This window comes from Lissotriton helveticus, chromosome 3_2 (genome assembly GCF_964261635.1).
Source record: "Lissotriton helveticus chromosome 3_2, aLisHel1.1, whole genome shotgun sequence".
In the NCBI taxonomy this organism is placed as follows: Eukaryota; Metazoa; Chordata; class Amphibia; order Caudata; family Salamandridae; genus Lissotriton; species Lissotriton helveticus.
The window spans coordinates 473,750,898-473,764,775 of record NC_136062.1 but is presented as its reverse complement, the minus strand read 5'-3'; the positions used below and the strand labels follow the sequence as shown (position 1 = coordinate 473,764,775).

The 13,878-nt window shown below is 47.5% G+C and overlaps 1 protein-coding gene across 1 annotated transcript in view; it reads left to right on the top strand.

Annotated features, from left to right (window-relative positions):
• The window catches only part of LOC144826369 (uncharacterized), a 377,712-nt gene extending 364,887 nt beyond the window's left edge, over window positions 1-12,825 (top strand). The window contains exon 17 of the mRNA XM_078684697.1: window positions 12,417-12,825. Coding sequence (XP_078540823.1) covers window positions 12,417-12,555 — 139 coding nt within the window. The 3' untranslated portion in view covers window positions 12,556-12,825. The remainder of the gene's footprint in view (window positions 1-12,416) is intronic.
• Window positions 12,826-13,878: the final 1,053 nt, after the last annotated feature.

The window sequence follows — 13,878 nt, the reverse complement described above, 5'->3', positions numbered from 1 at the left end:
TGGTTCCCCGCCTGTAGTTCTTCCTGCTGCACCAGTCAGAGCCCTTGGATCCATGGAGGAATCTGGACTAGCACTGGTTGTACCACCAAGGCCTTCCCTGACTCTCCCAGTGCAGCCGGCTGCCTTCTGTGGCACCGTCCCCATTCTGATTCGACTCTGACACAGAGCCAGAAGGGCGTACCCAGTGCCGACTCCAGAGCTGACTGGTGTCTTGCCCTCCAAACCAGAGTCTGAGTCTTATTCCTGTGGGCTGTTACTCAAGGAAGATTGGGAGAGGTCACTGGACCCTGAAGAATACCAGCCGCTAGACCCCAACAATGACTGGTGTGAGGAATTGGAGGATACCAGTGGACTGGACAGCTCTACAGATACTGGCATGGTCTCTCCAACTAACGTGGCTAAGGAGGAAGAAGCTTCTTTTGCTAATTTGGTGAGAAGGGCTGCTGAGGTCCTGGATCTTAGCTTGCTCTCAGTTGCTGTCAGGACTAACATCTTAGCAGAGGTGCTTCAGCCTGGAGTGACCCCTTCAGAACCACTTCTCCCATTTACTGTAGCCCTTACGGACGTCTTGCTTGGGACCTGGTCCAAGCCCTACTTAGAGAAGAGACTTCTGAGAACAGGACAATTGCCCAATGCCAGCACCACACCCCAGGTGACCCCAGTGACCTCACACAACACCCTACTCCAGAGAAGTTGGTGGTCCAAGCCACAACTTCCAGTGGAAATCCTGGCGCATTCCCTATCCTCAACCAAGAGAGGAAATCTAAGAGGCTTTATCCCTTAAGCAAAAAAAAATGTCTTCCGCCAGGCTGGCACTGCCATTTGTGAGCACTGTGTGCCTTTTGGGCTGTAACTCCCATGCACTGTGGAATTCGGTTGCGCAAGTGCTGCTCATGGTCCCAGAGGAGGCCTGGGCCATACTCTCCCAAGCTATGGCAGACGGGAGGGATGCAGCCAAGTTTGCAATCGAATGTGGGCTATGTATGACCGGCTAACTAGGCAGAGCGGTTTCTTCATTAGTGGCCTTCTGGCACCACCCTGGCTATGGATCACCAGGAGAGGTTTCAGGGGACATCCAAGCTGCTCTTATGGACATGCCCTTTGATGGCAGGCGTCTCTTCGGAGACAAGGTAGATTCTGCACTGGAGCGCTTCAAGAATAGCAGAGTTACAGCTAGGTCCTTGGGCATTTCCGTGGCTCACCACCAGCCCCAGTCCACCATTGGTTCATTTTGTGGCCACTGAAGGGGTTCCAGCTGCCCCGCCGTGCCCAGCCACCTCCTCACACAAGCTCCGCAGCCTATTCCATGCCCGAAGATGTGGTACCCCCACACCATGTAGGTCGGGCAACCAGAGGTCTGGCTAGACCACTATCCCCTGGCATCCGCAGCCTCCAAGCCTCTTTAGTTCATCCTCCAACCATCATGGGCAACCAGTAGGAGACAGGATGCACAATCAACTGCACCACTGAAGATGGATAACATCAGACCACTGGGTTCTCCAGATTGTCCAAAGAGGCTACTCCCTCCCCTTTGTGACTACCCCTTCTCCCATGCCACCCACATGCAACAAGCTGACGGAGGACCATCTGCTTTTTACTCCTTACTCTTGGCCTTGGGAGCCATAGAGATGGTGCAGACACCAGAAGTAGGTTGTGATTGTTATATGTGAAAATAACAACCTAGGCCATTAACAATAAGCTTGTAAATGTTATTCCTGCTACTTTATGGTGCCCAAAAAGGATGGAGGCCTTCATTTTATCCTAGACCTGCATCCTCTCAATTTTTTCCTCAAAAAGGAAAAATTAAAAATGCTCACTCTCGCAAAAGTCCTATCTGCCCTGAGACTGGATAGTAGAGTTGGACTTGCAGGAGTCATAATTCCACATTCCCGTCCTGCCTGCCCGCAGATGTTACCTGCGGTTCACAGTGGGCTACCACCACCTTCAGCTCACTGTTCTCCCTTTTGACCTTACCAGTGCCCCTCGGGTAATCGTTGAGGTGATGGTGGTGATTGCAGCTCATCTCTGGCGAACAGGTGTGTCAGTCTTCCCCTATCTCAATGACTGGCTGCTGAAGGTGGGTTTGTCTGAGTTAGTCGTCTTCCACCTCAGACTACAGTGGTCCTCCTGCACTCGTCGGGTTCACTGTCAAGGTGCCGAAGTCACACGTGACTCCCTCTCAGATGCTCCCTTTCATCAGAGCTGTTCTGGACCCTGTGCAGTTTCTGGCTTATCCTTCCAAATGGTGAGTCCAGAATATTCAGGCTTTGAAACAAATGTTTCAGTCTCTATCCTGGGCTTTGGTGAGACTAACTCAGGCAGCTCGACATCATGGCCTCCTGCTTTCTGCATGTGACACATTCCTGCTGGAGCCTCCCGGGCTATGCAGTGGGACCTGAAGTTCCAGTGGGCGCAGTATCAGGGAAATCTTTACAACACAGTCCAGACCTTGGAGGAAACTATGAAACATCTGCAGTGGTGGTTAAGGAGCCATGAATGGGTCAGCGGCAGACCCCCCTCTCTTCCCCAGCCAGATCTGACAGTAGAGACAGATGCATCAGTCCTGGGATGGGGCGGCCATCTGGGAGAGGTGGAGATCAACGGCCTCTGGCGAAATCTGGACTCCACATCAACCTGCTGAGGCTCCGGCATTGAAAGTCTTTCTAACATCGATCAAGGAATGCCTAATGCAGGTGTTCACAGACACCACCACCGCCATGTGGTACTGCAATGAACAGGGCAGGGTGGGGTCATGGACCCTTTGTCAATAGGCGCTGTGCCTTTGGACTTGGCTGGAATGTCAGGGTATATCCCTGGTGGGTCAACACCTGGCAGGCTGTCTGAACGCCAGGGGGGACAAACTCAATCGAAGATTCCTAGCGGATCACAATGACGTCTCCATCTGGAGGTGGCATAAGGTATTTTTTAAGAGTGGGTAGAACCTTGGTTAGATCTGTTCTCCACTGTCAAGAACACACAATGTCAGCAGTTTTGCGCGCTGGAGTTTGCAAGGCGACTCTCGCTCTGAGACACGTATTGTCTCTAGTGGAGCTCAGTCCACCTGTATGCCTCGCCGCCTGTACCACTCCTGCCCAGAGTTCTCAAGAAGATCAGGAACACACGGGCCAAATTCATCTTTGTGGCTCCGGACTAGGCTCAGAGAGTTTGGTATCCTGAGCTATTGAGCACGGCCATCTGTCCTCTGATCAGGCTGCCCCTTTGGGAAGATCTTCTGTCGCAGCAGTGTGGGAGGGTTCTCAACCCTAACCTATCAACACACTGCTGTTATGCATGGAGAATGAGCTGCAACAGTGATAGCTTTTGACCGTTTACCCGAAATCTGCAATTTTATGGTGGCAGCCAGGCGTCCCTCCACCCAAACGGTATACGGCTGATGTTAGGGTAGGTTTGTGGCATGGTGTGCAGAAAGCAGGTTGATCCTCTTTCTTCTCCCCTCTCTGGAGTCCTTCATTATACTCCTTCCTGTTGCCCAGCAGGGCTCTACTTTGGGTACCTTAAAAGGCCATCTTTCTGCCATCTCAACCTTTCTGCAGCTGCCAGACCAGCCTTCCCTGTTCAAATCCACGGTTGTGTAAAGGTTTTTGAAAAGCGTGTTTCCACCTTCACCCTTCATCGTGCCTCAGTGAGACCTTTATCTAGTGCTCACTTTTCTGATGTGTGATCCATTTGAGCCGCTGCACAACTGTCCCCTCAGGATCCTTACTATTAAGACGACCTTCCTAGTGGCCATAACATCTGCCAAGAGGGTCACTAAGGTTCAGGCCTTGTCGTCTAAGCCTCCATACCTAAACATCTTGCTAGACAAGCTGATTCTTCGCATTTGAGCCTCCTTCCTGTTGGTAGTTATCACTCCCGTCCATAAAGGCCAGTTCATAACCCTGTCTACTTTTATGCTCTGCCACAACTCTCTAAGGAAGAGGAGTGACTCCACTGACTGGACCTAATAGAGCATTGCCATGCTACCTTGACTGCACAAAAGAGTTCCAGTGGAGGACCAGTTCTTTCTGGGGTATGTCAAAGTGAAGAAGGGTAAGACTGTGCAGAAACAGACATACCCGATGGATCGTGCTGTGCATTAAAATCTGCTACGCGGTGGACAAGAAGCAACCTCCTGATGGCTTGCATGCTCATTCCACCAGAGCCGAGGCCACGACCACTGGATTTGCACAAGGAGTTGCAATCCTGGACATCTGCCAGGCAGTGACATGGGCTTCTCTGCGCACGTTCACCAAGTTAAGGAATCTGCGGCTAGAAGTCTCTGTCAGATGAACAAGTTACTTACCTTCAGTAGTGCCTTACCTGGTAGAGATTCTACCTAGCCACAGGTTCTTTATCAACCCACCTCTGCAAACAGATTTCTAGAGACGGGGCTGTTCCCCTTTCAGGGCCCTAGTTTTCTACATCAGTGGTCAGTGTTCTTCATGGCTCTACACTCCTGGCGTGAAGAGTCGAAGTAAGAAACTGACGTCTGCACGCTAGTGTGGTGCTTATAAAGGCACCCACATGTCACTTCTGGCGCGGATGGCACTGACGATGCTTCATGGAGCCAAACGGCACCACCTATCGGTGTGCAGGGGTTCTGCTAATGAAAATTTCCAGGTCAGTCTGACGTCTGGGGACATTTCTAAGGTAAGGAATAAAAATACTTCTCACTCCTTTTTAGTGTTGATGATCATCGCATTGGCCTCCTTCCCGACAGATCATTGCATGGGTCACCACTTCACACTAGTCATGGCTATGGTCTGCCGTGCCACTGCAAACTGATCATCATATGGGTCGCCACTTCAGACTGATCACGGCATGGATCCGCCTTGCTACTTCAGGCAGATGATCACATGGGTCAGCACTACAGACTGTCTGGTCATGATGTTTACAAAGCTTTTACAACCCCAGTTCAGGAGTCGGAGTTTTGACACCTCCACAAGTTTATGAGAAGAGGAACGAAGATTTCTGGATGGAGTATACCATTGAAACAACCAATCAAATAGTCAGGGCCATAATTATGCAGTGCTTTAACAGCAATGCAAAGGGCCTTAAAATCAATCCATTTTTCCATGGGTAGCCAGTGTAGAGCAGTACGGGCCTGCTTGGAAGAGTATTTACCCATGCCAAAAAGCAGGCGGGCCACCGTGCTTTGGAGAACCCGCAGTTTAACAGGGAGTGCCTTATTTATAGCAACCAGAAGAGCGTTACAGTAGTCCATCTTATGCAAAACTAGCGCGGAGACCACTTGTTTTTGTAGTTTTGGTGGTATAAAAGGAAAATATTTCTCTGAATTTTCAGCGTATAAAAAGTTGATAACGTAAGCGCCTTCACTGATGGTAGAAGGACAGGATATTATCAAAAATGACTCCCAGATTTGTCACCTTAGTGGCTGGAATAGGAAGGGAACCCAACTCCACAGGTCACTAATTAGAGACTGATTATTGCATGGCTCAGCCTCGCCACTTAAGACTGATCATTGCATGGGTCGCCACTTCAGACTGATCATGGCATTGATCTGCCTCGCCACTTCAAACAGATCCTTATATGGGTCGTCACTTCAGACTGATCAATGCATGGGTCGACCTCGCCACTTCAGACTAATCACCACATGGGCTACCATTACAGACTGGTCATTGAATGGGTCTGCCTCGTCACTTTAGCATGATAAATCCTGTGTTTTCACTTTGGCTTTGTCTGTGTCCACAACAACTTAAAATCTTGACCAAGAATCCAGCTTATTCTAGCTCAAGGTCCTACTGGTTTGATGTCCCTAGGTTTGCCTTTAAGTGCAGTAGGCGATTCCAGCTTTTGTTGCCCTTTGAAAAGCACTGAGAATAATAGAAGAGTGCTGGGTTTCATCCTGAACAATGTCCTATTGGAAATGACTGACACACATTAGGAACAAAATATTGCCCAGTAAACATCCGGAGCACACCTCAATGTAGCCTGGGACATGAGTAAGTGAAAGGTCGTGGATGCAGAGCTATGGTGATCCGGACTCGGGAGCTCGTTTGTGCCCAAGTGACGGACAGTGGAGACCCTTCAGCTGGGCAGACTATTTCAGCCTATCTTTGGATGGCAATTTCTACTGAACAGTAAGACTAGTGAAAGAGGTATCCAATTATTAATGGCAATTAACCCTCTAGTGTGTCATTAATACCAGTCTACCACATGAGTGTGATCGGTACGTTATGTAAAATGATGTGGTGAAAGGGGCTGCGCGGAGCAGGGCAAGTGTCGCAGATGGTTCAAATAGCAGGCCAGGCGTTCTGGACAGTCATTGCTGAAGCACAACGCTCCTGCCAGATGTCACAGGTGGTCATGCTAGAGCTTTGCATTGGCGGTCACTGCAAGCTGTCAATTCTGTAGCTTAAAAGTGCAGATCTCATGCTGCCAGGCGTCGTTGGGGGTCGGTGTGGCATAAAGAATCTCGCTCACCTGAGCTTCGTGCTGGCGAGAGGTGAGATCTTGTGGCAAGTTGCCCACTGACGTTTGCAAAGAGTCCAAAACTTCAGAAAAGCTCAACTGAGGTCATACCAACGGTCCAGGATCTGAGTTGCACCACTTGGGGGTTAGGTACTCACTCCAGCAGAGGCCAGCAGGGCTTAGGCAAGTCCAGTTGCAGGTCAAGTTGCAGTTCCAGGCAACATGTCAGTTGGCCAGTTGCAGGGGGTCTCTGGAGCTTGTTTGACCCAGTAGCTTAGAACAGGAGGTTATCTGGCTGACCCTTGGAGCCACTCCAGGCTAGGATGAAGGGTGAAGATTAAGTCTTCCTTCTCAGCAAGAAGGGCAGCAAAGAGCAGGGCAGCACAGTGAGAGTCCTTATGGGGGCAAAGCAGCACAACAGTCCTTCTTCTGTAGTATCAACAGGTCCAGGAGTGTCCTGAAGAGATGGGTCTGAGGGTCCAATATTTCTATCTGGTGCCTTCTTTAAAGTAGTAAAAGTTTCTAAAGAATTCCCTTTGAAGTCCTTGAAGTTTCCTGCCTTCCCTACCTAGGCTCCAAGCTGGCTGCATGAAAAATGCAGTCGTGACAAGTCATTTGTTGTAAGTGGGGCTGTGCCCAGCTCCGAACCCCGTCCTGCCAGTTGATAGCCCTTCCACTCACACCTAATCCCTCCATTGTGTGGCTGTCTGGGAGAAATAAACAAAGTCTAATTGTTAACTACATCCAGTCATGTGACCAGGAAATAGCCTGCAGGTTCCAACCAAATAGTTAGGGCATGAAAATGCAAACTTTTTAAAGGTTCATTTTTAAACTTGTAACTTAAAATTCAACTTCACCATTAAAAATCATTTTTAATTATAATTTCTTCAGACACCAATCATGTAATGTTTTCCTGTTCCTGATCAAAAAGTAGCACTTATTAAATGTAACAAAGCAACCCAATGTTATCCTATTGTAGAAGTAGGCATCACAGTAGTGTAAAACTAATTTAGCGGTTTTCACTACCAGGACATGTAAAGCTCAAAAGTATAGGTCTACCTTTTTGATTATACTGTACCACGCCATCAGGACTGTGTAGGACATAACCTAAGGGATATCTGTATGCATTAATAGGGGAGGTTTAAGTCTGGCGAAAACGTTTTTTTGCCATGTTGAAATGGCAGTTTAAACTGCACTCAAAGACTGCAATGGCAGGCCTTAGACATTTAAAAAGGGCTACTTAAGTGGGTGGCACAATCAGTGCTGCAGGCCCATTATTAGCATTTAATTTACAGGTCCTGGGTACATGCAGTGACACTTTACAAGAGAGTTAGCAGTAATTGTGCCAATTTGGTGCAAGCCAATATTAGCAAGTATTAAGGAGAGAGCACAAGCACATATAGCATTGGATAGCACTGGTAAAGTGTGCAGAGTCCTAAGGCCAATAAAAACGAGATCAGCAAAAATGGAGTCAGAGGGCAAAAACGTTTTGGGGAAGTCCACCCTAAGGCTGAGAGATCTAAGATCTGCACGAATATGATAATATAGCTCACAAATCACTCCCAAAGGAGTATCTCAGCGCTACACTGCTGATAGAGGAGAAACTTCGTAAAACAACCAGGTCTTAAAAACCCTTCTTAACAGAGATAAAGTCTGAGCAGAAGCAGAGACTAGGGGGCAGTAGATTCCAATGACAGGGGGTGGTGTAGGAAAAAGATCTACCCCCCTGATTTGGGGTCCGAATGCGAGGGATAGTCAGAAAAGCCTTATCGGAAGACCTGAGACATCTGGCTAGCCGATATAGTATTAAACGCATGGACAAGAAAGTGGGATTTGTTAAGTGCCTTATGTGTCAGACAGCAGAGTTTACAATGGACCAGCTTTCTGATTGGTAGCCAATGAAACATCTGAAGAATAGAGGAGGAAGGGGAATGAGAAGGAAGATTGCCGATTCGTCTAGCAGTGGGGTTCTGGACGACCTGCAACTTGGTCAGCAAAGTGGTGTTCACTGATGTTAGCTGAGCATTCCCTAGCCTAGACGGCTGATTAGAAGTGCCTGGAAAAGAGTTTTCCTAGCACTGTCGGGAAGCCAAGGGAGGGCCTTTATAAGAAGCTTCTTGCTGGCGTAGCAGGAGCCGCAGGCGGTGTTACTTGGTCTTTCATGGAGAGAGAACGATCAAGCATCACAGCAAGATTTTTTACTGCTTAGGTGAAGAGGCCGGGCCAAGTTCAGCCGGCCACCAGTAGTCCAACCAGAGCTCAGATGCTTTCCCAAAGAGCATAATCTCAGTCTTGTTGCTGTTTAGTTGGCAATAGTTGTTAGTCATCCAAACTGTGACTTCTCTCATAGAATTAGCAAACTTCCTTTCCACTTTATCTGGATCTGGGCCGAAGGAAATAAGTTGGGTGTTGCCAGCGTGCAACACAATTTCCACATCGCAGGCTCTCACGATCCAGGCAAGTGATGCCACATAGATATTAAAGAGGGTAGGGCTTAGACTCGAGCCCAGGGGCACTTCTTAATGCAAGTTCACACGACAGGACTTGAAGAGGTCCAAGCAGACAAGTGTTCCGTTGATAAGTAAGTTGCAGAGTCAATGCAGGGCTCTGCTGTGCAGCCCAGCATCAGCAAGCTTGTGAATTAAGATGGGACGGAAGACTGTGTTGAATGCCGCTGACAAATTCTTTGAAACCCAGGGGAGTTAGGTCCTAAAACGGGACAGGGGCAGGCTGGACCTTTTTAAATCAGAAAAACAAAACAAGTGCCTACACCCTCCTTATTTATTGTGACGGGATTATTCCAATAAAGACCAAACTATTTACTTACGTTCGATCTGGTACCAGATCGAACGTAAGTAAATAGTTTGGTCTTTATTGGAATATTCACGTCACAATAAATAAGGAGGGTGTAGGCACTTGTTTTGTTTTGCTGACAAATTCAGCAGCACCAGCATAATGGGGGTAGCTGTGTGAAGAGAGAGCCTGATATTTTCACCCACGGCCAGCAGAGCGCGCTCTGTGCTATAGCACTCTCCAAAACCGGATTGTGAATAAACCAGGATGTGATTTTCTTCGAGAAAGGCAGTGAGTTGTTTATCCGCTTAACCGTGGCGGCAATTCCGCTGCAGTGCGGCGGTTTAGTGGAGTGGGTGGGGCCGCGTCGGCCAACGGACATGCGTAGCACTATGGAGGTAGTGCTCGCAGCGGGCGTTGGCCGACAAACGCATGGAAGGGGTTATTGATAAACCTTTCCAGAGATTTGGCAAGGAGAGTTAAAAGTGAGATTGGTCAATAGTTGGCGGCAACTCCCGGATTTGCTTAGAATTTCGTGAGCAATGGCAACACTAATGCCCGCTTCCATTCCTGGAGTACTGTAGCTGAAGTCAGAGGGAGGTTATATAAGTCTGTGACAGCACGAGCCAGACAAGTTTCTAAGCTAGATGTTATTCTGGGAGGGAAGAGGTCCAAAGGTGAACTGGATTTAGCGTGGGATAGAATATCCAACACCTGGGCCCCAGAGCAGGAGTGAAATTGCTCTGGCTACCCATGGCCGTCAGATGGGGGTGATTAAGGTGGCCCTTGTGCTGAGAGCTGTCCAAGACATTCGAATTTGACTTCAAAGAAGTCGGATAAATTGTCACAGAAATCCAGGGAGGCTTCAAAGGTGGAAACACAGGCACGGAGTTTCACAAAGCTATTTAGAGCTTTAAAAGGCTCTTTGGTGGAATTCCCTGCTTTTTCATTGAGATTGCTAGGCAAGGTTTCCGGGCGGACCTGATCTTTTTATGATAGAATCCCAGCTGGAGCGATATTCTGCTTTATCATTTAGGGAATAAGGGCCATATGTATCAAGCAAAATTGCGATTGCAAACGCTGAAATTTGCAGAATTTCGGCTTTTGCGATCGCAATTTTGCTAAATGGTATGTATGAAGGCAAATCTGCGTGCAAAACAAGGAATCGCAAATTTTGCGATTCCTTAAGTGCAATGTAAGAAGCACCAAAAAAGTGCAATTTGGCCTAAGGAATCGCGAATTACCACCAACTTCAAGTTGGTGGTAATTTGCGATTCCTTTGAAAATGCACGTTTTTTTGCATTTTTCAAAGTGGAATGTGAAGCACATACATGCCCTTAGGGCATGTATGTGCACAACATGTGCACCCATGCTTATTTCAGGGGTGCTACAGGGTGTCCTTTTGACACCCTTGCACCCTTGAAATTGCATTCTCAATTTGCGATTCTCAAATTTCTAATAGCAAATTGAGAATGTCGTCTCATTCATTCCTATGGGCCTTTAGGCACATACAAATGAATGGGGAGGTATTCCTTAATTGCGAATTGCAATTTGAGATTCGCAATTAAGGAATATATAGGATTCTCAAAATTTATTGCAAATCCTACATACATAGCATTTTGCGATTCGCAAAAAATCGCTATTTGAGAATCGCAAAGGAGGATTTTGATACATATGGCCCTTAGTGGAGTGCCACCTGCGTTCTAGACATTTGCACAATGATTTCTCTTGACGCGGGGCGTCTGAGTACCATGGGGCAGATCTTCTAGATGAGACTGGGGATGATATCTTGAGGGGTGCAATATAATCTATAGTTTGTTAAGGAATCCTGGTAGATAGATAGTGCTGGGAACTGAAAGTGAATGCAGAGTCTGTAACTGAATTCCAGATACGCCGTGGCCTTTTTCTTCTTTGATAGGTATGTTATAGGCCGTATTTCGTGAGATGGAGAAATGGATCAGGTAATGGTCTGACCAGGAAATTTGTAACAAGGAGTCACATGCTACTTCTTCATCGTTTGTAAAAATTAGATCCAACATATGATCAGCCCTAAGTGTAGGGCCGGACTACAGCTGCTTCTGTCCGACAGAGAGCAGATCCGCTAAAAGTTGGGTGACACAGGGGTTGTACTAATTTTCACCATGAAACTTAAAGTGGCCCAATATTGAGAACTTTTGAGTGGCCAAGGCCTAATGGACAATAAAGTCAATTACTGCTTGCGAGAAGTCCTTCTTGGCACCTGGGGGGCAATACATTAGTGCCCCTTTCTAGAAGACTTCTGTAGGTGAAATTAGAATTCGCTGTGGGTGAGTTAGCAGTTATAGCTCTCCCTCCATCAACATAAGATTGAAGCAGCCACTTAACTAGGCCTGCTCTCCAGCTGAGTGACACCGAGGATGAGAAGCCAAGGACATTCCAGCTGAGAGTGACATGGATGATGGGAAGCGAGGGATATTGAAACTGAGAATGACACTGATGATGGGAAGTCAGGGACACTCCTACTGGGAGTGACACTGATGATGGGAAGCCAGGGACATTCCAGCTGAGAGTGACACCAATGGTGAGAAGCCAGGGATATTTCAACTAAGAGTGACATGGATGATGGGAAGCGATGGACATTGAAACTGAGAGTGACACTGATGATGGGAAGACAGGGATATTTGAGCTGAGAGTAACACCAATGATATAACACCAGGGACATTATAGCTGAGAGTGACAATGATGATGAGAAGCCAGGGACATTCCTACTGGTAGTGACACTGATAAGAAGCCAGGGACACTCCAGCTGGGAGTGACTCCGATGAATAGAAGCCAGGGACACTCCAGCTGAAAGTAACACCACTGATGAGACGGGAGGGACATTCCAACTGAGAGTGACACCAATGATGGGAAGGTAGGCACACAGAAGACTCTAACTGCGCTCCACGATGTTTCTTATGTGAGGTGTCTCCTCACTTGAGTAGACCCCTTGCAACTTGCTTTGTTTTAGGGGTACTGCTGGTGTGTATATCCACAGTATACTGAGCTGATACCCAAGGGTCCAAACTTCAAAGCCTGCGTACCCAGATGTTAATGGTAGCCTCCTGGTCTCTCAGTCACTTGTTTTCCCTCTCTCTTCTATCCAGTTTGATACCAAGGTAAATGTCCCCCATTCTTCTGTCATTCACTCTTTTCTCTCTTCCTCCTTCCAGGCCGGACACCAGCCTTCGGAAGTTCAGGGGTCATCGTGGCCGAGTGACATGTTTGCTGTTTGACGACAGCCGGATCTTCAGTGCTTCCCAGGATCGTTCCATCCGGATATGGGATTTTGGAGGTCCCATTCCTAAATGAAGCGAGTGACATCTCACTGTAGAGCGCAGGGTGGTTCATCTTCAAGCGAGCTCCTTTGCAGTAAATGTCCGGCTTGAACCTTGCGTTGACCAAATTCAGACCAAGGCAGAGGACACCCAAACTTAACAAGTATTGGCAAAGACCTAGAATTATAGGGCCAGATGTAGGTAATCCCAATTTACCTATTCTTTAAGAATAGGTAAATGGGATGTAGATACATTTTCTGTAAAAATGACTGAATCTGTAAGATTCGGTATTTATCGAATCGGTATTTACCGATTCGGTAATTGCCATTCATTCCTATGGGCCTGGAGGCCCATAGGAATGAATGGCAATTACCGAATCGGTAAATACCGATTCGGTAAAATGGGGGAAACATTCAAGGGTGCCAGGGTGTCACTTTGACACCCTGTTGCACCCCTGAATCGTGCTTGTGTGCAGATGTGGCATGTATGTCTGCCACATGGCACAGTTGAAAATGCACAGATTTGCATTTTCAAAGGTATTCGTTATTTACCACCAAATTATAGTTGGTGGTAAATAACGAATTCTAAAATGGGAATAGCACTCATTTGAGTGCTCCCTACATTGCAAATTTGGTAAATTACCGAATCTGACATGTAGCCACCTACATCCCAAATGCCTAATACCGGTCGGTAACAGCCGAAATTCGGCAATTTCGGCCATTACCAACCAGTATTAGGGTTCCTAGATCTGGCCCTTAATCTCTATGCTAAGCATTTTGCCTTTGTCAGTGCTTATAAGTCGTGGCTTAGAAAGCCGGATGAAAGAGATGGCATATGCACTGAAAAGTATTAGTGTGCTTGTGACATGATAAAAAGAAGCTGCAAGGCATGTTGGTGCAAGGTAGTTCACAATCCAAGAGGGTTTGGAGATCAAACGTCCTGACCTTAGCTACGCAGCCCAAGTCTCACAAGACTGCGGGGCATACTTACGAGCCCCTTGCACCGCCGTTGCATTACATTTTGAGACACAACAGTCGCTCAAACCACAGAATTATATCTATAGGGCCACGCAAAGCCACTTTGCGTGGGTTTGAATGGTCTCATAGATATGGAGTAAGGCTCGGCAATGCAAATCACTGTGCTGCCTTACGCTGCACTAGGGAAGCTTTCCATGGGCGTTGCGGTTGGTGTTTCCACGCAACACCCATGGATTTTGATCGATGCCCAGATTTACAGGACCGTTTAAACCTATAGATGCATCAAATCTTTAAGCCTCCCCCAGGGAGGCACAACGAGGAGAAACAACTGTATTTCTCCTCGCTTTTCCTCTTCCTATGTCTGCAGCACACATAGAAAG